Genomic DNA, 26,378 nt, shown 5'->3' with positions numbered 1-26,378 from the left:
GAGAACAAATGTTTGTTTGCTCTTCTGTATTTTCCAGGCAAACATTGTGGGGTTTTTTGCCATCATTACCATTTTTAGTCACTTAAGCTCAACATTATATTTGCTGAACTCTTACCTTTGCAAAAGCTAATGTTGGTATTCGGATATGATTATTAAAACATTTATTTTCTGTTAAAACAATAGATGGCTACAACATCAAATTTGAGCCCTTTTTTTTCTTAACGACGTGTTTTAATTCTCTTCATATCTCGCAGAAACACTGGATACTTTACGGAAACAGGAGAACAAGCTGGATGAAATGGAACAACCACAGTGATTGGGAACCGTTTACTTAAGGGTGACCGAGGTTGAAGGCTTTTTTGACTTGTTTTAGGGAACCACCACGAGCCAAAACATCATGTGTGGTCTTTGCTGTATTTTGACACGAAGAAGCTCCAAACTTTGCTTCACGGATGTTGTGGACTCCATATTACTGGAAAATCTTCAGCGACGGGGCCCAGATAGCCACAGCACCTTGACTACCACAATGCCTGGTGCAGCAAATAGCTGTAGCAGCAGAAAAGAGCAAGTTGTGCTCCCGGATTCTGATGGAGATGTTGAGAACTCGACAAGTAGCCTGAAATTTTCTTATGACTGCCTACTTTCTGGCCATGTGCTTAACATGAGAGGCTCAATTTGCTCACAACCTGCCTGCGATGACATTGGAAATATGCTGCTTTGGAATGGGGAAGTTTTTGATGGTATTCCAGTCGCCGAGGAGGAGAATGACACACAGATAATGCTACAGGCCCTTGGTTCCTGCCATAGTGACAAAGCCTCATTGTTGAACCTACTTTCCACTATCCGTGGTCCATGGGCCTTAATTTACATGCAACGTTCTACTGGGGCCCTATGGTTTGGGCGTGATTACTTCGGCAGGCGAAGCCTACTGTGGCACTTTGCTTCAGGCGATCCACCGGAGTATGTAGCTATATGCTCTGTTGGCATTTGGCCCAGGAAAGTACCACTAATAGATTGGCATGAAATTCCAGCGAACGGTATATACAGGATTGATCTTCAACAGCAAGCTGAGAGTACTCTCTTAATCGAACATTTTCCTTGGCGGCGGGATATAAATGACCTTTCCGAGACTTCCATATCCTGCGAGAAAAACTTTCCAAAAAGTGTCCACATGCACGCTTCTAGTGCTTTACTTTCCCTTACCTCTCTGGTGCCTACATTGTCATATGATCCAGGTCCTGTTATGGACTTGACAGCTGACTTGGACTACATGTCTCAAAGAGCCATTGGCCAAACTGTGGACTTATCAGCGTTGTATTCAGAGGAGCGGTTGGTGGCTGTTCATAGATTCATCAAAGTTCTGAGTGAAGCTGTGCACAGACGTGTGTGCTCCATACGAAACCTCCAAACATCTTTATCAGTCGTGGACGTGAATGCATCCCAAAGCGGGGTTGCTGTGCTTTTTTCTGGAGGCCTCGATTCCATTGTCCTTGCTGTCCTGGCTCACCGGCATGCTCCACAAGGAAAAAGCATTGACCTACTCAATGTGGCCTTTGAGCAGAAAGGATTGGCTCAGTGTGATACTGTAAAGAAAGGTCATAATACCAAAAAGATAAAAAAGAACAAGGAGAGGTTTATGCAAGAGCAGATCTCGCAGAAAGACCTTGGGGAGGAGTGTCTTGAAAATCTCACTCAAAATGCTATTGCAGGTGACAGCGAGGGACTGGATGCTGATAACAAAGGGACACTTGTTAGCTTTGAAGTTCCAGACAGGTACGTTTTTGCATTTCATTATGTGTGTGTACTTGACTTGCCTAATTATCAAGAATTCATCCTTTTGTAACCATTTTTAGTTAAGACAGGAAACATTTATTTTTGGTTAATTCTCAATGGGGTCAATAATACTCCTCTGGAGCATTGCAAATCTGTGTAAAATTTTAAGGTTTCTGGTTGGATGATGTTTTTTTTCGATCAATTGATGTTGAAACTATCGATACTGCAGAGTAAGAGTGAGTCTGTTTGTTTCTTGTATGTTTCCATCCCTCGAGGCAAATGTCCTTGAAAGTTGCTCTACCATGCTATTTTCACATGTGGAACGTCACCGCCACAATATAAACTTTCAATTCTTAGTCAAATTTATGTGAAACCTTAAAACATGAAAATAACTGTGCTTATGGCAATTGAACGTCATATCATTTCTTTATAATACGACGTTGTATTATCATATCATCGTATTATCATATATTATCATATACATCATAACGTCATATTATCACATATATCATAACGTCGTATTATCATATCGTCGTATTTATAAATTGACATGATTAGAGGGGTGGAGCTTTGACTGTGTCTGTACTGTCATAGGTCGATGCTCTGTTGGGAATTTAATATTGCATTTATATATTCATTTTCCGCATGCAGAATGTAAATTAATATATGAAGTGTCCACAGTCTCCATGGGACTGCTCAGTGTAACAAGGTGTCACACGCTTCTGTACAACCTTAAACAAGGAAATGAGGAGGCCATTTGGCCCATATCGCAGGTTTATTTCTTTTTTGCAATAACTATAAACAACACTCCTCTTGATGTTTACTAAAGTCGAAGTAACCTATTCTTGATAAAGTGACCCACCTATGTTTTATTGTATTCAGAAATGTTACACTGGAAGAATCTGCAGTCGCTAGTGATCTCTACTAATTTTATTCTTACTGACCCAAGTTCATCGATTATATTGCACAATTAAATGTGGGAGGAATGGGGGTGTGTGGTTTGTAGAAACAAGGGGAAAGATAACAGCAGTAGATAATAGTAATGGCTGAACAATGGAACAGACTCCTTCTGTGTGTGCTCTCATGAACCTCCCTCTAGTTTTTCAAAAGTGCTACCCATCATCACCTTGTGCTTTTCCCATACCTGCCCTTGCTCTCTTGTACCCTCATTGACCTCCTCTTACCCCTTCCTGACGTTGTCCTTCCTGCTACTCATCCACTCATTAATTCACTTGTGACATCTTTGTCTCCCTTTTGTTCCCCTTTGATCCCCAATCATTCCATGAAACTGTTGCCCTCTGTCGTTTCGCTGTTCCAAGAGGTTAGATTTTTGTACACCAAAAAGGTCAAAAAGATCAGATAATCCCTCATTTCTTAATTGCCCTTTATAACTGTGCACTATGGTCAGGAAAGTTCTCACACAGATAAAAAAAAATTAAAAATGGATTCTCTTTGTTGTTTATAATGCTAGTCCAAGCTGGACTCTTTCAAGATAGTCAGAAGATGGTTGATTCAAACATGTAGGCTAGCGACCAAGGACCCAAATTGTTTTGAGATACTCCTACCTATGGTATAACAAAAGGACCTCCGTATGGCATTTTAGTCTGATATCTGCCGATTTCAAAAAGTGATGTAGTTGCCAACTTCCCTGCAAAATGTTTTTTAGAAGGTTTTCCATGGTGACCTGCAATTAATGAAAGAATGTCGTTTGTGAGGATGACTCGGAATATCAATTTGTTTTTAGCTATAAAATGCTTTCTTAGGTACAAACAGTGACTGTGTTATCATTGCAAACATGCAATTTTTAGGCTTTAGTCGGTTTCCGAAGTCAACGTAAAAAAGTACAAACTTCCGGAACATTGTTGCGTGAGTTTATTGGCTGTACGTATGTTCATAGTTTCACAATAATTCTTGTGATATCTTAGTATATAGCATCCATTGTTGTTTCTAAGCAATTAGTCACCTCTTCACATCCATAATGTTTAAATGGTAATACAGTGAAAACTCAAATCCAAAATTCTAGAATATCCCGAAATTCGAACTCAAAAAATTATTGAAATATTAGTATAAAAGCCTGTTTAAAATGACGAGTTCAAACAGCTTGTTTGATGGTGCAGCCTCATGAACGTGCCAAAGTCTGAAGCCTCGGTCTAGTATCATGCTTGCTTATAGTATCATGCTTGCTTATATCAACTTCTCCACGCATGGCTGGCGGACTTCCTCTCTAGTCGTCGTCAACATGTGGCCCTGAATGGGTTTCTCTCATCTCCTCTGCCTGTTCAGGCTGGAGTTCCCCAAGGCAATGTTCTGGGCCCCGTGCTTTTTCTGGTCTTCATCAATGATCTCTCTGACTCTCTTGAAAATCCTCTCTATCTCTTTGCTGATGACTCCACTCTCTGCCGCTCCATTCCTCTTCCCTCAGATCGGCAGTCTGCAGCCTCCTCACTCTCTGAAGACTTGGACAAAATCACAGACTGGTCAAACAAGTGGAACATGTCTTTCAATCCTGACAAATCTCACACTCTTACTATGTCTCTCCGAAAAGATCGACTGGACAACCCTCCCATCTAATTTCTCAACAATCCTCTCCAAGAAGTTCTGTCGCTCAAGCTTTTGGGTCTCACTATCTGCCATGATCTTTCTTGGGAAAACCACATTTCCAAGCTGGCCTCCAAAGCCAGTCGCCGACTGGGCATCCTCCGTCGTGCGAAGTCCTTCCTCGGCACACCTGAGCTCCTCACCACATACAAGGCTTTCATCCGCAGCTCAATGTAATACTGTTCTCCCCATATGGGCCGGTGCTCCTGCCTCACACCTAGCTCGGCTTCACGCTGTTGAAACCAAAGCTTTCAGAATTATTGGAATCTCCCGCGATGAAGCTATCTCTGAGGGCCTTTCACTCACTTACCGCAGGCAGGTAGGTGGTCTTTCTGTCTTCTACCGACTCCTCTCCGGCCTTGCACCCCCAGCTCTCTCTGTGCTCTGTCCCCAAAATATTCCTACAGGTCGCACAAGATCTGCCAGCAACCCTCTGATGGTTAAACTGCCGAAATCTCGGCTCTCTGCTCACCTTCACTCTTTCATTCCTCTTTTCTCCTGCCTCTGGAACAAACTCCCTCACTCCCTTCAATCCCACTCCTCCCTCCAGGTCTTTAAAACAGCTGTTCATCACCATCTCTTATCTTCCCCCATCCAAAACCTTGATCTTTTCTACCCCCGCTAATTCACCCCAGATCCACCTTGTTTGAAATTCCAACTTCTTTCCTGGAAGTCCTGGCAGTGTCCATATGTTTTATACCTCTCCCACCGCCCCCTTCCCATGCCCCCCCCCCCCCAAAGCCCTCGCCCTCTCTCAGATCTCTCGATGTCTCCATGTCTCTCGGTCCCTGCTCTCAAATGTTGTGTTTGTGTCCTTCCCCCTCTCTCCCCATCTTGTCTACCGCTTCCGATGTTATATGTTTTATGTGTCGGTTTGTCTTTTTGTGTGATTAATGTTCGCTCTTTCACGAGCCTCGATCTTGTATACAAAAAAAAAAAAAAAAAAAAATCTTTTTTCATTTATTAGACATCATACAGATGTAAATGAACACTCTTTTTACTCTGTGCATATTGCATATCATATGCAGTGAATTTCACCTCCCTGCACCTTGTATTTATTGTTATTTGAAAAAACCGCTTCTGTACACCGCCCTTGAGGCTCAGTTTGCAAGCCACCATCTACAATTCCAATAAAAGAGACATTATTGCTCTTTAATGGAAAATGTTTTTCGATTTTGTTTTAACCTCAAAATAGACTGTAGTGAACACGCATTAGTGTTAAAAGATTGGCCTTTAAAACCTATCCTTATGAAGGGGGACAGACATCTGTACAAACACACAAATTGACATTGTGTTTTATATGGTCGATTCATTTTTTTTAAAGAAACATTTATTTAAAAAAGAATGAATGCGCCATCTGCTTAATACAAAAAGCAGAAGATGTCAAACCTCAACTCTGATTCTGCAACTGGACCAGACGGCATCAGCCCACGGGTCCTTAAATCCTGCTCTGCGGCTCTATCTCACCCTCTCTCTGTTCTCTTCACCGTCTCTTTTGCTCAAGGTCATCTGCCATCATCTTGGAAATCGGCAAACATCACCGCTTTACACAAAAAAGGTGCAAAAACAGATCCTTGCAACTACAGACCAATCAGCCTGCTCCCAATTATCAGCAAAGTCATGGAATCCATCATTGCTTTGGCTATCAAATCCTTCCTCTTCTCCAATGGCTTGATCTCCAATCATCAATTTGGATTCAGACCAGGTCATTCTACTCTGGACATGCTGCTTCTGCTGTCTCAACATTGGATGGAGGTCCTCAATGCCAAACAGGAAATCAGAGCTGTCTCCCTTGACATATCACGTGCCTTTGATACGGTCTGGCACCCAGCTCTGCTCACCAAACTCTCCTCCTATGGTATCCATGGAAATCTCCACACATGGCTTGCGGACTTCCTCTCTGGTCGTAGTCAACGTGTGGCCCTGAATGGATTTCTCTCATCTCCCATTCCTGTTCAGGCTGGAGTTCCCCAAGGCAGTGTTCTGGGCCCTGTGCTTTTTCTGGTCTTCATCAATGATCTCTCCGACTCTCTGGAAAATCCTCTCTATCTCTTTGCTGATGACTCCAGTCTCTGTCGCTCCATTCCTCATCCCTCAGATCGGCAGTCTGCAGCCTCCTCACCCTCTGCAGACCTGGACAAAATCACAGACTGGTCAAACAAGTGGAACATGTCTTTCAATCCTGACAAATCTCACACTCTTACTATGTCTCTCTGAAAAGACTGACTGGACAACCCTCCCATCTACTTTCTCAACAATCCTCTCCAAGAAGTTCTGTCGCTCAAGCTTTTGGGTCTCACTATCTGCCATGATCTTTCTTGGGAAAACCACATTTCCAAGCTGACCTCCAAAGCCATTCGCCGACTGGGCATCCTCCATCGTGCGAAGTCCTTCCTTGGCACACCTGAACTCCTCACCACATACAAGGCTTTCATCCGCAGCTCAATGGCTGTGATTTCATCCGCAGGCTGTTCCCCCCTCTGGGCCGGTGCTCCTGCCTCACACCTAGCTCGGCTTCACGCTGTTGAAACCAAAGCTTTCAGAATCATTGGAATCTCCCGCGATGAAGCTAACTCCGAGGGCCTTTCACTCACTCACCACAGGCAGGTTGGTGGTCTTTCTGTCTTCTACCGACTCCTCTCTGGCCTTGCTCCCCCAGCTCTCTCTCTGTTCTCTGTCCCCCAAATATTTCTACATGTCCCACAAGACCTGCCAGCAACCCTCTTATGGTTAAACTGCCAAAATCAAGACTCTCTATTCACCTTCACTCTTTCATTCCTCTTTACTCCCACCTCTGGAACAAACTCCCTCACTCTCTTCAATCCCACTCCTCCCTCCAGGTCTTTAAAACAGCTGTTCACCACCATCTCTTATCTTCCCCCATCCAAAACCTTGATCTTTTCTACCCCCGCTAATTCACCCCAGATCCACTTTTTTGAAATTCCAACTTCTGTTCTGGAAGTCCTTGCAGTGTCAATGTGTTTTATACCTCTCCCATTTTCCCCAAGCCCTCTCCCTCCCACAGTTCTCTCGAGGTCCCTGCTCTCAAATGTTGTGTTTGTGTCCTTCCCCCAACATTCAAACATGCATCCAGGCATAACTTATGACCACTTACAATGTTCGATGACACTAAGCAACCTGAAGATTTTGAAGGTTTTAAACTTTCAAGTGGGAAGATTGGTGCAGCAGAAGATCGTGCGAAGTCCTTCCTTGGCACACCTGAACTCCTCACCACATACAAGGCTTTCATCCGCAGCTCAATGGCTGTGATTTCATCCGCAGGCTGTTCCCCCCTCTGGGCCGGTGCTCCTGCCTCACACCTAGCTCGGCTTCACGCTGTTGAAACCAAAGCTTTCAGAATCATTGGAATCTCCCGCGATGAAGCTAACTCCGAGGGCCTTTCACTCACTCACCACAGGCAGGTTGGTGGTCTTTCTGTCTTCTACCTGTGTAGAAGGTTCTGTCTTCTACTTTCTGTCTTCTACTCTGTCTAAATCTCCCGCGAATCTCCCGCGATGAAACATGTGCAAAAGGGTATGAATACTGAAGCTGCCAAGGACTTGCATGAAGATGGCATCATGGATTGGATGAATTGTGACTGCAAAGCACCTGAAATCTGCCAGACGATGGATGAAGAGATTGTTGACATGGTTATTAACGCTAATGAAGAAAATCATGATGCCAATGAAATTGACAGTGAAGAAAAAAAGCAGAAGATGTCCATAGATCAGGGAATAACACTTGGAGAACAGTATATACGCTTCTTGTGGGGGATGAGTTTTATCTGTCATCAAAAAATAATGAATATTTACCTTATCCAAAAGAAACGAATGAACAAGAAACCAAATGTCATGAAACAAATGACTGAAGGAAATGCTTAATAGGGCAACAAGGAGGCATTGTAAACAAACGTCAAGTTCAACTCAAATGTTCAACCTCTTCACAAAGCCTATGCCTCCTCCCCTACCCCTCATTCCTCTCCACATCCCTTATTTGTCCAACTCTCCCACTATTTTGTCCTTCAACCCTACTGTTGGTGTCCCCCCTCTCTACTGTTCCTTTTGTTCTGTTGCATCCTGATCCATTCAGTGTTATAGCTCTTCCTTGAGCCTTGACTTTGTTTACAAAAGAAGAAAAAAATTAAATAAAGAAATAAAGTTTCATATTCTAAAATCTGAAAAACTCTGTAATCTGAATACTGTTCGGTCCCAAGGACCCAAGGAATTGATATTTGAGAGTTTTCATAGTTGTATGTGTATACCTTCACATATTTTGCATGAATTAGTTCCACAATTATGAAATTCTAGGCCATCGGTGTCATTTTCATTGCCATCATTTTTGGTGATCGAAGCACTATTTCCATGGCCACCTTAGCACTGGCAAGCTTCTATGCATTGAAGTCTTGCTGATACACATTGGCATCTGCCTTGAATGCCACAATGATTGTCAGAACAGTAGAGATTGGTGAGATCTCGTACCTCGACTGGGGCGCGATCATTCACAAATAGCACAGGAATTGGAGTCCCTTCATTGGAGACAGTCCATCCACTATTAGTTGGAACTGGCAGCTTTGGTTTCACTATGTGACTGTTGCCCCAGATCTTCACTTGGTGATGACAGCTCATAAAATGTTGCTTTCATCCATCCTCAGTTGGTGGCAGTTTGGAAGCAGTTTTGTCTGTTTTTGTGGCCAAGTGGTACCAAAGGACATCCAGAGTTTCAAACTCCCTCCCAGCTAGTGCCTTCTGCTTTCCATACAGTTCCATTATACAAAGTCTCTGGCAATTGGCAGTGCCCCTTCAATTGAACATTATTAACTAAATGTGGCATATTCAAACTGGATCTTGTTCTTCAAACGAATGTTTTATGCTCTGCGCTCCCCTATCTTGTGCAGAGAGCAGGTTGTATCGCATCCTGCTAATGCGTGCATAGCAAGTAGACTCGTACAGATATCATGCCCAAGTTTGTTTGCAATTGTATGGATAGGAATATACCTCTGTCGATTAATGGATTAAACCTTTGAATCAATGGAGCCCCTGGCATGGTACGTAGCACAGCAGCAACACAAGGACATCTCTATCTGATATCACATGTCACTAACACTCTTGAGTGCGATGATGCTTCATGTATTGTTACGGATTCGTCAATTCCGGTGTTGTGGTTTTCATCCACTTGAAACATTTCTGGTTCTATGTATTATTATTATTATTATTGTTTGAGAGAAATAGCCATTATTATTGTCAAAAGGTAAAACGGTTAATGTTAAATGAAACAGGAAACCGGATCGGGAACCGGAAGACGAAGAAGAAGAGGAGGTGAGAGAAAAGAAAGGAGCGAAAAGTCGGGCAAGAAGCTGGTTGCTTTGCGTTCTGGATCGATCGTTGTCGAGCAAGAGTCACGAGTGAACTTTTAATTTCCTGGATAGGAATTCCTGCGATAGGGGTTATCGCTGTGACTGATCAACCTGGGTGTCAGGTTTGGCGTTGGGATTCTGAAGAATCATCGCCGGGTCGTTGCGACTCGAGAACGAGCCGTCGGCCATTTTGATTTGTGCGCTTCGCGCGTCAAGCAAGGTATTTGTTTCGTCAGCCATTTCCACCGCTTTCAGACGTATCTGATGTGTGTGTGTGCACCGTGGCTTTTGGAAGATTAATTTGCGGTTCGCCGACTGAGCCGTGAAAGTTCAGACCTGGAGGGCGCCTTTGGATTTCACATTCGCCTTGAGTTTGCTCTACGCAGTTTTGGACCACGTGACTCTTTGTGCCGCTTCGGCCGCATACGCCTTTCTGCTGTTTTTGCGGTGTGACCGGGCCCGTCATCTGAACGGGGTTCGGGTTTCGATTCGACATCGCTCTAATGATCACTGGAGGGGATCAACTTTGAGCGATGGAGACATTGGGGAATGTTCTTTTTTTCACTCACTTGGAGCACAGTGAGTTATCCTATACTAGCTGATGGTACCATCATAAGATGTGTTGATTGTATTTTTGATTGCTATTATTGTTGTATCGTTATTCTTGTGTAATTTTCAATACAATATTTGTTTGTTGATAACCATTGGTGTGGTTTCCCTATTGATTTTTGAAACAGAATAACATATTTTTCTGCCGTGGCTCCTCTCGGGGCTCAAAGGTACACCGTGACCAGGGGGTCGGGGAGGAGCACGTAACAGAAATTGGGGCCTCGTCCAATTGGCTCGGGGGCTCGAAATTGGGTCTTCGTCCGGGATAAAATTCCCTGATAACATTCGTCCGAGATAGAATTCCCTATCATTCCCAAAATTCCCAAATTTGGAATTTTTTTTTTCAACATTTCCAAATTTTTCAAAAAAAATAAAAAATTGGAAAAAATTTTGTGTGAAGGTTAACAGGTGTTAACTGATAGTCACCATGGTGTTTGACGCAGGAAAGCTTGCGGCGTCCCCCAATGAGGCACAGTTCCAAGCATTAAAAAAAATCGGAACTCTTGATATTGGCCAGACATTTTAACTTGGAGGTCCGAGTTAGTATGAAGAAGGCAGAGATGCAGACATTGGTGGTAGAATCTCTGGTGGGACAGGGAACATGGACAGAGGTAGCCTTGGATTGGTTACCCGAGGAAAAAGAAAATGTGGAGCTCCGGAAAACGGAGATGCAACTGCAGAGCCAGGAAAGGTTAAAAGCAGAGGAAAGGAGAGCTGCAAGAGAACTCGAGGAGAGAAGAGCAGAGGAAAGGAGAACTGAAAGGGAACTCAAAGAAAGAAGAGAAAAGGAAAGAGCAGAGGAGAGGAGAGCCAAAAGGGAGTTAAAGGAACGTGACATGGAGTGTCAGAAGGAAATTGAACTCAAGAAGTTGGAATTAATGAGAGAACGGGGAGAGGTAGCATCCATGCCGGCTCGTTCGACAACTAGTCAGAACACTTGGGATGTTGGTAGGCATGTGAGGCTGGTTCCTCCCTTCAATGAAAAGGAGGTAGCCAAGTTTTTTTTTACACTTTGAGAAAGTGGCTCAAATGCTAAAATGGCCTGTGGGGTCCTGGACTATGTTAGTGCAAAGTGTTCTGGTGGGTAAAGCTCAAGATATATTTTCGGCTTTACCGATTGACCAATGTGCAGATTATGAGATAGTGAAGAAAACCATTCTCAAGGCCTATGAATTGGTCCCTGAAGCTTACCGGCAAAAATTCCAGAATGCCAGGAAGAGGGAGAGGAGAGTGAGACCCATGTGGAGTTTGCCAGAATGAAAGAAACCATGTTTGATCGGTGGTGTGATTCGAAAGGGGTTGGGAAAGACTTCAAACTGTTGCGACAATTGATCTTGGTGGAGGAATTCAAACAGTGTGTCCACGAGGACATTAAAGTACATCTGGAGGAAAAGAAGGTACCAGAGTTGTATGAGGCAGCAACCGTGGCAGATGACTATCTAGGTGGGAGCCAAGATAGGATGGGGTTCCACAAACCTAACTTCGCGCCTAGAGTTCGCCACGGGAGTTGTGGTACATCCGGTGCGGAGAACAAAAATTCATGGGGGCGGCCTAGAGATGACAATGAGGACAACTCTGATACCGCCACTTTTAGGGATCAGAAGACTACAGTTCCAAGACAGACTTATCTTCCGGGGGGCTCGAGGCGGACCACGAGTTTTTCCTCCAGGCCTACTTGCGCTTTTTGCAAGAAACCTGTACACTTGATGTCCCAATGTCATGCTCTGGAAAGGAAAAATCAAGAGCGGAGTCAGACTAGTACAACTCCGAATGCATTTGGCAAATGTGAGAAATCGTCCTTGGAGGACAGAGCCTTGTGAGGGTTCCCATGCCAAAGTTACGGCATCACAGAACGACCTTGTTCAAGAGGGTTACAAACCATTTATTTCAGAGGGGTTTGTGTCACTGGATGAAGACTTAATGAACCAGAGGCCTGTTAGGATATTGAGGGACACAGGAGCACATCAATCTTTGATGCTTGAGGGCATTTTGCCATTGTCAGAGAAGACGGCAACTGGTGTCAGTGTTCGTTTACAGGGGGTTGGTGGCTTTATTAAAGCCCCACTTCATGTCATCCATTTGCAGTCTGATTTGGTGTCAGGACCGGTCACCGTAGGTTTACAAGCCACTCTTCCTGTAGAGGGAGTATCTTTTGTTATCGGGAATGATTTGGCCGGTGGTCAAGTTTCTGGTAACCCGATGTTTGTTGAAAAGCCTAGTATGGAAAATAACCCCGCACAGGTAGAGCAGGAGATTCCGGGTATCTTTCCATCCTGTACCGCGACTCGTGCTATGGGTAGGAAGTGCCCTGAAGAGAAGAGGAAGTACCCTGAAACTAAATGTCAGCACAAACAGTCAGGGATGGAAGCAATGTTGGCAAGCTCTTTGTAGGTGGACTGAACTTCAACACAAGGGAAGATGTTCTGGATTCTGTCTTCAGCAAATATGGACCGCTCTTGGAAGTGCTGCTGATAAAAGACAGGGAGACGCAAAAGTCAAGAGGATTTGGCTTTGTCACATTTGAAAACACAAAGGACGCCAAAGATGCAGAAAAGGATTTGAATGGCAAGGATTTGGATGGTCGGACCATAACAGTAGAGAAGGCAGGCCATAGGTGTCGAGGGGCTACAGAGGAGGAAAACGTGGAGGTAGTTTCAGGGGTGGCTATGGCTCCCGGGGTGGGAGTAGTAGTTTTGGTGGTGGCCGCAGTCGATATTACTATGGAGGCTCCCAGAGTTACGGCAGCTCCCGAAGGGATGATTATCAGGGTAGTGGCCGAGAAGGAGACCGCTATTCACGTGACTACAGCGACAAGCGGTCCAACCGTGATTATTATGAAAGTTAGGAAGAGTTGAAGCACTGAATGCTGCGGAGCAGCCGAGCCAAGATTCCTACACGGATTAACCATGACCGCCACGTTCCTAAAGGCGTCCATGTAGTGAACTTTCCTACACGGACTAACCGTGAACTCCACGTTCCTAAAGGCGTCCATGTAGTGAACTTTCCTACACGGATTAACCGTGAACTCCACGTTCCTAAAGGCATCCATGTAGTGAATACTTCCAGGCCTCAACCCCCAACCACCATGGAACCTGGCTCTCAGCTCGGCCTCCCGGAAAAAGTGCTATAGATTTGCTTGACTTTGGATTTTTGATCACAACCCCTTAACCTTTCTTCAAAAGAAACTAAAAATAAAAATCAGAGGTTGATGAGATGGAGTTTGGCTTTGCAGGAGTTCATCTGGGAAATTGAGCATGTAAAGGGCAAGGACAATGTCGTTGCTGATGCTTTGTCCAGAGTGAATTAACTTTGGAAATCTCTGTAGGTTGTTTGAAGTTTTGTTGCTTTATTTTTGGGAAATATTGATTATCGTTGCTCACGGGAATTGATGATTTGGGTGTGAGTTTACTTTTGTTTGTTGGGAGAGTTTTGTCTACAAAGAAAGTTTTCACTATGTTCAAACTTTCTTTCTTGAGGGGGGGGAAGTGTTACGGATTCGTCACTTCCGGTGTTGTGGTTTTCATCCACTTGAAACATTTCTGGTTCTATGTATTATTATTATTATTGTTTGAGGGAAATAGCCATTATTATTGTCAAAAGGTAAAAAGGTTAATGTTAAATGAAACAGGAAACCGGATCGGGAACCGGAAGACGAAGAAGAAGAGGAGCTCAGAGAAAAGAAAGGAGCGAAAAGTCGGACAAGAAGCTGGTTGCTTTGCGTTCTGGATTGAACGTTGTCGAGCAAGAGTCACGAGTGAACTTTGAATTTCCTGGATAGGAATTCCTGCGATAGGGGTTATCGCTGTGACTGATCAACCTGGGTGTCAGGTTTGGCGTTGGGATTCTGAAGAATCATCGCCGGATCGTTGCGACTCGAGAAGAGCCGTCGGCCATTTTGATTTGTGCGCTTCACGCGTCAAGCAAGGTATTTGCTTCTTCAGCCATTTCCAACGCTTTCAGACGTATCTGATGTGTGTGTGTGCACCGTGGCTTTTGGAAGATGAATTTGCGGTTCGCCGACTGAGCCGTGATAGTTCAGACCTGGAGGGCGCCTTTGGATTTCACATTCGCCTTGAGTTTGCCTTACGCAGTGGCGCCTTTGGATTTCCCATTCGCCTTGAGTTTGCTCTACGCAGTTTTGGACCACGTGACTCTTTGCGCCGCTTCGGCCGCATACGCCTTTCTGCTGGTTTGGCGGTGTGACCGGGCCCGCCATCTGAACGGGGTTCGGGTTTCGATTCGACATCGCTCTAATGATCACTGGAGGGGATCAACTTTGAGCTATAGAGACATTGGGGAATGTTCTTTTTTTCACTCACTTTGAGCACAGTGAGTTATCCTATACTAGCTGATGGTACCATCATAAGATGTGTTGATTGTACTTTTGATTGCTATTATTGTTGTATCGTTATTCTTGTGTGACTTTTAATACAATATTTGTTTGTTGATAACCATTGGTGTGGTTTCCCTATTGATCTTTGACACAGAATAACATATTTTTCTGCCGTGGCTCCTCTCGGGGCTCGGAGGTACACCGTGGCCAGGGGGTCGGGGAGGAGCACGTAACAGTATGGAATGCAGATAAGTCTGATGTCTGCCTCCTCTTCAGTAGAAAAGTGTGGTGCAAGATCTTGGATTTCTGTGGAACTAACATTTCTTACAAGTTCACCATTGCTGTATCCACCAGCAAGAATGAGCACTTGACCCTCTGGGAGTTTTTCCTGTGATTTTTTTTCTCTCGAGGTATCCACTTAAAAACTCAGTTAACGTTATTTTGTTTGCATTATTTCCAAAGACACTTTTGTATTTGTAATGAGGTACGTTCCTGGATCCAGAAAGCCTGTGTCTTGGAACTTCCTTGCAATCTGTACCTGTTTGTCCCAAATACCCTGCAGACTTGATTGAGTTTGAATTGTCATATCTATAAAACACTATTGTGACAAACATCACTGAGTTTGGCGAATTGAGCTCGTACACAATATGCTTCAATACAAGCTCCCCCACATTTTCAAAAGTTTTAAACAACCTTTCATTGAGGCTGGGCTGGCAGTATGGCCTACAGATATTCATACTTGCCCCTAAGCTGTCCAACCTGGGTTAGAATCCTGACCCAGCTATAAATCCCTGTGTTTCTCAGGCAGGGTGATTCATCGATGTGTGTGCTGTCCCTCGGATGGACGTTAAACTGGTGTCCCTTCTGCCAGTATTCGTTGGTGGACGTTAAAGATTCCATGGTGTCCTTCATGAAGAATAGACAAGTTATCTCTGGCACCATGGCCAAATTCCTACCCAAACCTACAGGGGGAATTGCATCAGCGACATAGCCGCACCCTCAGCCAATGATGCTACCCCGCAGGCTTCTGTTGCATACAAATGGAGAAGAATTGAGAGGCCGCAGCATAGCCATACCGTACACCAAGTTGGTTGTGGTATGAGTAGTAGACTCTGGTAATTTCTGTAATTCAGGAGTGACAGACTCCAGCTTCTTGGGAAGATCAGATTTTGTATTCTTCATCATTGAATAATGATGGTGGAACTGCAACAAGGTCCATGCTTGAGCACTGCTTCAAGGTCCACGTTTCTTTGTTCGGACGTTGAAAAGAGACAGCGATAAAGTACCTCAGAGTCGCTCTTGAAGGATACAAGTATGGTTTACAGAAGCTTGTTGATTTTGTGCGTCATTTGGGCATCTTCACCAAGTGAAGATCAAGAAGACTGTTCTTTATAAATGTTGTGCTTTCTGTTGTCCGACCTCAAAGCAATTTTACAAGAGAGGTTTTCACTTGTTCTGATGTATCTAGACCTGTAAGTATGTTGACCAGTTCAGCTGGAATGTCACCAAGTTGGACAGGGTTCTGTCACTGATCAGAAACGAATTCATCCATTTTGTACACATCTACTGCATCTCTTTCCGTTCTTGATTTACCCTGCTCCTTCTGTTTTCCACCATTAGCAGCAGCTTCATGGAGCATTTTGAAAGCAGCAGCGTATTCACCAGACATGTGTCTGGTAGTCACGAGCCGTCTTTTCAGTGCACCTTTTTAGGATGTGAATCCAATTACTTGACTCGTGCACTCTCTGTTAATCCACCTTGACTAGTGCACTCTGTTTCTGTATCTGTATCAATACTGTACAAACGGCCCAACAATGTGGCTATTTATGTACAGTGGTTCGGGGGAGGGTGAGAGGAACAGAGGTAATCTAATTTATATAATGGGCTTGATTACCACATTCAGACTTTGTAAAATCGTTTTTAAAGTTTATTGATTTGGGGCATTCTTTGCATTTTTAGGGAGGAGGTTCCATTCATGAATTGTACGTAGAGAAAATTTATAACCATCTTCATTAAAGCTTGGTGTTACACATAGGAATACGGACTAAACAAACATTTGGAGCAACAAGTAAGGGTAGGTTTCAGAGGTGAGATTGTGTTTGGGATAAGGCTGTGAGTCTCCTTATAAATAAATGCGAAGCGTGCTTTGGAGCGCCTCTCACTTAGCGTGTCCCAGCCCAGGTCGTGGACTAGGCAGGATGATTTTCTATTCCAGTTGTAATTTCCCAAGGCAAAGCAGGCTGCTCTGTGTTGAATCTTTTCTAAAGATTCTCATTGGGTTTTAGCATAAGGCTCCTATCTTATGAATCCATACTTCATGCAGGGGCATACTATAGGACCTTGTACGCAGTGGACTTCATGTCAAATGTGCACAAACTCAGGTTTCTTCTGAGAAGGCCAAGCATGCGGTTTCCTTTGCCAATTGAAGCAACGTGGTGATTCCAATGGAGATCTGATCTGATCCTATGGTACAATTGAAATCTTTGCTTATTAAGTAATCCTAAACAAGGATAGTGTTCAACTTCCTGAAGGGGGAATCATTAAGTTTATAAATTGAGATTACTGCCGGACCCCACTATTCACCGTTCCGCTATTTGTGGTTCCGCCATTCGCGGATTCAGCATATTTGCGGGTGATAAAATGCGACCTGTTTCTCTATTCACGGGAAAGTGTACCACAAATCACGGTATTATTTCTATGCGCAGCCATGTAATGCAAATTCGCGGTTTTTTTTTCCCCCTATTCGCAGCTGAGTTCCGCAAATTCGTGGTTTTTCATGGGTGCAAAAAAAAAAATTCATATTCCGTTAGCTTCACATACTGTATTTATAAAACCTTCACAGATTATTGTCGACATTTGTGGGATTTGCCTCGCCATTCGTGGATTTTGCCTCACCATTCGTGGATTTTGCCTCGCCATTCACACATTTTGCCTCTATTCGCGGTTTGGTCCTCTCTATTTGCAGATTTTCTTGACTCGGGAACCTATCCCCCTTTTTCCATTGAAACAATGCCCCGCTATTCACGGGTTTCACTCTTAGCGGATTTTCCAGGAATGTATCCCCCGCGAAAGGCGTGGTCCGAAGGTACTTTCATTCTCTTGTGTGTAACAGACATTTTATAGCATTTCAATGTGTTAAATCACATTTGCTGGAGCCTTCCCCTCCCCCTGCCCCCCCCCCCCCTTCGCTTAAATATGGTGTTTATATCTGACTGAAGGAGGAGAGCATCAGAAGGATACCTAATTTATTTGTATATGGCATAATCATCAGCAAAACGTCTTGCATATAAAAGGACACTCCGCTATTTAACGCTATTAGGTCGTTAACATAGACTAAGAAGCATCCTTTGAGGTACACATAAGGTGACTGTAATGGGATTCGAAGTAACACCATTCAGGAATACACACTGACGGTTAGTAAGGAAGCAGTTGATCGAGGACAAAATGTTTCTTCTAATGCCATAGTTATGGAGTTAGTTATGGAGTTTTGTTAGTAGGCGTTGGTGAGGAACTGTGTCGAATGCCTTGCTGAAGTCAAGGAAGATGATATTGGTTTTTCAGGATCAGGAGCTTGGCTTCGAGTCGTGGAGGAATTTTTACACTCCCGTGGCTGATACAGCAATGGTGTGCATGTCTGGGATACTGGGTTTCCTGTACCGAAGGGCAGCTGGATAGATACTCCATAGTGAATGAAGAGCTGGAATGATCATTGAGCAAGTTTGCCATGTCCATTGAATTTGTTACAATTTCTCCTTCTTTAGACTTCAATGACGATATACCACATATCTCTCGTTTCTTGGATTTCAGGTAGTTCCAAAAAGGTTTGCCGTTATTTTCTTTAACAGTTCCACCGATGATGGTTCTGATGTCGGACCTGAAAGAATATATAGGCTATTATAAAAGGAGCGTTTGTGTCTGTCTCTGTCTGTCTGCCTGTTTGTCATGTTATAACTTGAGAACGGATTAACGCATTTCAATAAATCCAACTACGGTGGATTCAGGGAACTCACATGAAGGTTTGTGACACAGAATAAATGATAAATGTGTTTTTAAATGGGTACTTGGGCACACGTGTCGAAACTGCAAACTCCAACTTGCGACGCTGGTTATCCCTGCACAAAGGGCGGGATCTCCCAGGAAACCGTTTTTGTTCTTGCTCCATAGATTAGCCATCACAATTATGCCAAGGAAACTGAAAGCCCCGTTTTTTTTAGCAATTACGCAAAGTCAGAGATGAGGAAACCTCAGTTTCTTTCTTGGCATGGCCTAATACGTACCCCAGACAGTTTGATCAAAAGTAAGAATAGAGCGGGAGGGTGAGAAATTATTTTTATTTTGATCTTCCTCTTCGTGTGTTGTATATTATTTGCAATGCAGCATCGAGAAAGGCTGTGATAAATATCTCATTAACACTCTACCTCCTCACTCCCCGAGTGTATAAAAAGAACCAAACATCCTCCCACTGTTGATTGTCTGCTCAAGTGCTTGGTCTGTTGCAACACAATTGAATCTTCTGTCTGTTTATCTTCTGACCACAAAGCCACCAGCTATGCGGTGCTCATAAGGTTGTGGATTCTGTTCTTCCAACATTCTCATTTCAGAAACATACACTGGAGAACACTTGGAATAATTGGTTCATCCAGCTGCTGTAAGCCATGGCATTGCTTCACAAGCTGCATTCAAGTGAAGCTCAAAGTCTGTATCCCTTTCATATCTCAAGAGTCTCAGAAGAATTCCAACTGCCTCCATGAAATTATCCGAGTCGGCAAATGTTGCAGACTGGTGCCTGCCAATCTGTCGAAATTCTTGCATAGCACCATGGAGAACAGATAGGTGGTCTGACGTGTCCGAATTCCAGCAGTTGTCTTGTCATGTCTGACTTACTTGGTTGACTGCATGTTGTATGTCATTCGCCATCTTCCTCATTTGCCCAGAGAGGATTTGTTTCCCTTGATTCTCCATCGATGTCAATGAAGCTTTTCTGGGTAAGAAATGTGCCCAAGTGTATTTTCTATAAAGATAAAAAAGTATTTGTACCTCAAAGTATTTTATGGGTATTCAAAGTCATGGTCCCAAAAGATGACTTTTCAGGAATTTCAGGTTACCATGGAAATGCTTCTAAAAAAAACAAAGAAAAAATTTTTGCATGGGATTTTGACAAGGACAACACTTTTTGAAATCAGCAGATATCAGGCTATAATCCCACACCAAAGTTGCTTTGTTTTTTGGGGCTTCAGCTACAGCACTAATATAAACCTGGTGTTGGCTTAGCGGTTAGGGTGCCGGCTTGGGATCCCAGGATCCTGGGTTCGAATCCTGGTCGATCGCTAAATTAACACCAGGGGGGTTGACTCAGCCTGTCATCCTTCCGAGGTCGGCAAATTGAGTACCAGCTTGCTGGGATGAATGATCCCGGTGTGTACTCCGGTTTAGAATAGGTACACCGTATCCCTGCACATCGTAAGAGGCGACTAGGGCTTGACGTCAGGAAGGGCATCCGGCCATAAAAACATTGCCTCAAACAGGGAACCATGATTGTCATGGGGCCCGCAAGGCTAACCCCCGCTCTAGCGGGGAAAATGGCCTTAAAACGATCATTCATTCATTCATAGCTACAGCACTAATATGTGTTTATTTGAGTCTTGCCTGACATGTAGTTAAATTTCCAATAAAATTTAAAAACAGATCATACAATTGGTAGTTGGAATATCTACTTTCCTTAAATAAATAAATTTAAAATGTTTTAAAAAACTGCTTCTCTTTTTTTCCAAATTGCTCACACTGGCAATATCTGTGCATGCAGGTTGACAGCTCGTTCTGGCCTTCAAGCACTACAGGCATTGTGTCCTGGTCGCCAGTGGATACTTGTAGAGATCAATATAAGCCGTGCAGAACTAGTCGATGAAAGGCGCAGACGGATAACCCACTTGGTGTACCCAGCCGACACTGTGCTGGATGACAGCATTGGCTGTGCTCTGTGGTTCGCAGCTCGAGGTCAGGGTACATGCCGGGGAGACAAAGTCCAAGGAGGTGGATGTTCTTACACAAGCACCGCCAGGGTGAGTATGGTGTGGACACAATTTTGAAGACAAAACCTCATACAGTATTCTCTGCTAGCCAAGTTGTGCTTTAAATTAATTAAGTTAGTTATCTAGATCTACCCCCGTTAATGCACCCCAAATCCACCTCCTTCAAATTACGTTTTCTTTCCAGAATGTCCTTGTAGTGTCCATCTTGTTTATCCCATGTACCCTGCTCCAGCCATCTCCCTTCCACAGATCTCCTGATGTCCCTGTTCTCAACTGGTGTTGTGTTTTCCTCTCTCACCCTCTTGTCTCCCACTCCCTTCATTATATGTTCTACAATCTACCTGTTACCTCTTACACGAGCCTCGACTTAGTATCCAAAAAAAAAAATGTTGTCATGGAGGTTCTTGCTTCTTCGAGGTTTGTTCTTCAGGCCATCCTCTTGGTCGGTAAATATAGAGGATTCCTTAGAACAGATTGCACCAGTTAATATCATGGTGTTTGATAAACAAACACCTTTTTTTTAAAATATGTGATTTGGGTTTGGGATTAGTTGGTGATTGTGTGAGTCATCTTTTTTGACGAATCTCTTCCCTTCGTTGGCATACTCACAAAGCATTGCACATTGTGCGATGGCTGTATAGTCTAATGCGGGACCCACAGTGTCTACCACAAACATCGCAGGTATGGAAGGGTCCTTGCAGAGATGGATTTTGGCAGGTTTTCCTTTCTTGCCTCCGCTACCTCCTCCATGCCCCCATCATGCCCTTTGCTGACCTCTGCAAACTTGCATCCAATGTAATGAATCAACAGAGGAAAATTACTTGGTGCCTTCACAATCTCTCTCCACTCCTTCAACGCTCTCATACACCCTCTTTTGCACCCCTCTTCTCAATTTTCCAATTTTAGCCCATGCTCCTACTCCTTTCCTCTATGTATGTACAATGAATAGTTATCCCCTTAGGTAGTTCCTTTAAGAAGCCGTTGGACCACTTGAGGAATTGCAAGGGAGTGTGTCGGGGGCGCGACTTGCGTAAATCAAACGCCCAAGGAAAATGTGCAACCCTAAAAATGGAACCAAGTCAACATCATGACACTTCACCTAGATAGTTCATGGAACATTTTGTAAATGGCATCGGACCTTTGCCAGATCCTTCATGGCTTATGTGGGTGAAATGTCACGGGATTTCTTTGCGTCTCTTGTATTGGCCTGCATGTCGTTCTCAAATGAGAGCACACGGCTCACTATTCTGGGACACCAGATTAAAATCCCGTACTCTTGATTTATTCATCGTCTTCCAATTCCCTTGTAATTTATGTAAAAGTACATTTGACCTCTTCTTGCATCTTTGTCATTCAGATGATTTGTGGATAAGCTGCATGTCATTTGTGAATATAAAAAGAGCCAAGCTCTTTGTGCTGAAAGTAAATGAGCCGATACATTGTGCATCATCGGAACTTGGCTGTTTAAGTGCTAATGTGGGTAGAAAAAGCCGATAAGTAGAACAATAATCAGTTGAAGACCATCTGTTGAAAGTGTAATGAATGAAATAAAATTTAATTTGGAAACATTCTCCCTCCTTAAATTTTCCATGCCACCAACACTATTTCCCTCCTCCACTCCCCCCATGGGTCTGCCTGTCTCTGTCCCTCTTCTTCCATCAGAGGATAATGGTCTCTCATTCATCCCAGGTGTTGTTGAGTGGTGTCGGGGCCGATGAACAGCTTGCTGGCTACTCGAGACATCGGCAACGTTTTGCCACTTCTGGGTGGCCTGGCCTTGCCCGTGAGTTGCAAATGGAGCTAGACCGGATCTCTCAACGAAACCTTGGCCGCGACGACCGCATCGTGTCCGACCATGGAAAGGAGGCCAGGTGCACCATGTTGGCAAATGACCTCACTTCCTCACTTCCCCCTCCCGCACCACAGCATTTAAATGATGTACAGAATTTACAGCTCTCTTCATTGCCAGGCATTGCTTTATTGCAGCGATTTGGTTTGCTACATGGACCTGATTTGCTGGTTGGAAATTTTTGTTTTGGAACGGAGGTGGTTGGGTCCATTCATCTTGTGTCAGTGATTAGCAATTTACCTTCCCTCCGGAATGGGTCAATAAACAACGTGCAACTGTGCCACGTGCACAGGCAAAAATCGCAAAAGGATATATAACATGATATTTCGAAGTTGTGGACGAGTTATGACAAAATTCGGTGGATGAGTTTATTAGGCGACAAGAACGAGCTCATTCGATTTTGTTTCATGTCGGATCCAGATCTCACCTATCCGTGGGATACAAAACATAAACGGTTTAGCCTGGCAGACGTATGCGCTCTCCCTAGTGACTTTCTAGTTACCTCCGCCACCGAAGGTGGATGGAGGTTATGTTTTCCCGTCTGTCTGTCTGTTTGTTTGTGAACAGCGTATCTCAAAACGTTGTGGAGACAACAACACACAACAACAGGCATTTTAAGGCCATTTCCCCTGCTAGAGCGGGGGTTACCCTTGCGGGCCCCATGACAATCTTCTCCAGTGTGGAGAATGTGGAGAGTTCAACCGGAACTTGGTGTATAGGTTGGTTGTATGACAAGGAAGAATTAATTTAATTTTGGTGAAGATTCAAATCCAGATCGGGATCAGATTAATTTCTTTGTAGAATTTTTATAAGTGATTCTTCACCATTGAGTGATTGGGATAAAACCGATGGAGAGCATGATATCTCACAAAGATGTGGACGACTGTAACAAAACTAGGTGGATGACTTGGTTAGGTGACAATAACAAGCTGATTAGATTTTAGTTGTAGTCGGAATCCAGATTTATCCAGATCCAGCATAACTGTTCAGCCTGGTATGCTCTCTACCAGAGTGCCCTTCTAGTTGTTTATGTGCTCCTTCCATGTACGTTTATATATTTTTTCTATTAATCAAGAAGTATTACTATATTTCCTTTTTTGTGTGAAGTAATACTGTATTTACTTCCCTCCTAAATCAGGATTCATAAACCTAACTCAAAAATCCTAAATCATCCTAAATCCTAAATCGAATCCTAAATTCAAATCAAAAATCTAAAACAAATCCTAAATAAATCAAATCCTAAATCAGAATTTTCCATTATCATAGTGTAATAAATGTTAGTTAGAACCACTTCATGAGAGCTCGAGGTCTCGCTTCTTCTTACTCAATTCCGGAAACACAGGCTTTTAAGACAGGCAAGTTTATGATTAAACGAACAAATTTTTCTTCCAAGTAAATCCATTATTAGCTTTCCCACCAAGTCGGTCCATTATTATTTTTACAATAGTACAATTTGTATTATTCTGTGACAGCAGAAACTCTTTTTAGAATAAAGCGTTTCAGATGGAAAAACTTTGCTCCTTTTATATATAGATTATGAGGGTACATACCCATACACAACGGGTTCGTAGATGTCACCTCAAATTAGCAATTTTTTTGGAGTGTGTATTGGTAGAAATGGGAATTCCGTGTTAAAAAAAAAAAATTATAAAGAGTAAATGGGTTTGGAGGTGTGTAAAGGGTGTGAAGGTCGAAGGGGTCTTTAAAAGGGTCTATATGGGTTTGAAAGGATGTAAAGGTTTAAATGGGTGTGAAGGATGTGATTGTCTAATGGGTCTTTGAATGGTCTAAATAGGTATGAAAGGGTGTAAAAGGTCTTGTATGCCAAGGGGTCTTTATAGGATGTAAATAAAGGCCAAAGGGGATGTAAAGGTCTAAGGGGGGGCCTAAAGGAGTGAAAATGGTCTTTTTCTAAATGAATGTGAACTTCACAGGAAATTTTCACCAGGAAAATTTAGTCTTTGACAATTGTTGCATCTTAAAAAGTCATTTCTTTTTAAAACTACAAGAAGAGACCTCATGTGCTGTAAAATGGAAGGAGAAACATGTTTACGTATTCATTAATGTTGGATAACTTGATTTCTCTCATTAAGCAAGAATGCCCCACCTGCGTCATGATGATGTTGCTAAGATGAATTCTATGACGTTGCTAAGCTTTCTCGCTGCGAGTGACAATCATCATCATTTGACGATCGATTCAATTTTAGTAGGTCAAAGGTCATGAAAATATATTGTTTTGCACCTCATAGGTTTCCATATCTGGACGAAGACGTTGTGACATTTCTCTCATCCCTGCCCATCTGGCTGAAGGCGGATTTGCGTTTGCCACGTGGCATCGGAGACAAGTTGCTGCTTCGTTTGGCTGCCCATTGGTTGGGCTTGACCAACGCCTCCACCTTGCCCAAACGTGCCATGCAGTTTGGCTCTCGCATCGCTCGCCTCGAAGGAAGCCGAGAACGAGGCTCAGACTGCTGTCACAGGCTTCAGAAACCTTGAGCAAACCTCTGTGTTTAGAAGATGACAATTAAGGCAGCTGTCGTTACTTCGTTTTCTTTATTATTGTTGTTGAGCTGTTTCCCAGAAAACGGCACATTTGTTTTGCCTTCTCGAGGCTCCCAGTTCAAATCCTGCTCGATGACTTGTGTCGTCTCTCGTGAAGCAATTCTGTTTTTAAAAGGCTGAATTAAATACAATCTTTTAATTCAGCTGGTCTCCAACTTTTTCTCCCCGTATTGTTGAGAAGTTAACACTTTTTTTTTTCTTTTTTTTTTCATATACAGAGTCGAGGCTCGTGAAAGAGCTAAAACCCAGCTGCTCCTGGACTCTGTGTCCTTTCCTCCTGACAAGGTGGAAAAGTTTCTGTCAACCCTCGACTCTGATTCTGCAACTGGACCTGACGGCATCAGCCCACGGGTCCTAAAATCCTGTTCTTCCGCTCTTTCACTCCCTCTCTCTGTTCTGTAGTTATTCCTGTAGTTATTACACCTGTAGTTATTCCAAAAAAAAAAAATTCTCTTATTTTCCTCTTTTGACGTTTTCAATAGCAACAACAACTCATCCTCAATGATTACACATTTCAGTGTTTATCAGTTTTATGACGTTGTTGATGCTGGCTGGCATCATGTTGATTAATAACAGATCTGGCAATGTGGTAGGAGACATAATGTACTTAACTACCCTCGGGGAGGATGGATGGAGGTGGCGGGGGAAGAGGGTGGTTGTTGATGTCTCCTGAGCCTTGAGTGAACCACTTGACCTGCATTTTAGATCTGCATCTAGACTGTAAATAGCGGCTGCCTATCCATATCTGTTTGTGAGCAGGATTTCTCAATAAGTTGTGGACGTATTTGGATGAAACATGGTGGACAGATCGAGTGTGTGACCAGTGGATATAGCGGGCTTAGTAGCAGCAAAATCTACACCAGAGATCGTGGACGTGTTACATTTCTTAACATATGGTGTTACATTCTGATTCTGATGTACTGTTACATCGTGGGATTTTTAACGGTCACCAACTAATGCAGACGGAACGCCCGATTAATGTCCATTTTGAGGGACGACATCACACAAACGAATCATCCTGCATGTGAAACTTGGGGATGACATTTTTGTCGCTCGGCTGAGATTCGACCCCAGGGTAAAAGACCATTGTACTACCTCTAGGCCAACCTGCCAGCCCTTATCTATATGCCCATGTAAATGCAAGTTGCATAATTGTGACTGAATGGGGTAAAAGTCAAAACCACAGCACCTATCATTGCTGGATGGGAGGATGAGACCTCATTTGAGAGCTCTTGGGTCTGGACAGTGCATGTGGAGTTTTACAAAAATTGA

General features: G+C 43.5%; 1 protein-coding gene across 14 annotated transcripts in view; it reads left to right on the top strand.

The window, feature by feature from the left end:
- LOC137435206 (asparagine synthetase domain-containing protein 1) overlaps nt 1–25,249 on the top strand; it is a 32,850-nt gene extending 7,601 nt beyond the window's left edge. For 13 of the 14 annotated variants that reach the window (XM_078785178.1, XM_078785150.1, XM_078785155.1 and 10 more), the window contains 4 exons: nt 255–1,773; nt 20,470–20,725; nt 22,385–22,566; nt 24,794–25,249. In XM_078785178.1, the coding sequence (XP_078641304.1) occupies nt 398–1,773; nt 20,470–20,725; nt 22,385–22,566; nt 24,794–25,040 (2,061 nt within the window). In that variant the 5' untranslated portion in view covers nt 255–397 and the 3' untranslated portion in view covers nt 25,041–25,249. The remainder of the gene's footprint in view (nt 1–254; nt 1,774–20,469; nt 20,726–22,384; nt 22,567–24,793) is intronic. The other variant, XM_068128791.2, reaches the window with a different exon arrangement.
- Nucleotides 25,250–26,378: the final 1,129 nt, after the last annotated feature.

Source organism: Myxine glutinosa, chromosome 1 (genome assembly GCF_964187855.1).
Source record: "Myxine glutinosa chromosome 1, kmMyxGlut1.1, whole genome shotgun sequence".
Taxonomy (NCBI): domain Eukaryota; kingdom Metazoa; phylum Chordata; class Myxini; order Myxiniformes; family Myxinidae; genus Myxine; species Myxine glutinosa.
This window is presented reverse-complemented; position numbering and strand designations above follow the sequence as displayed.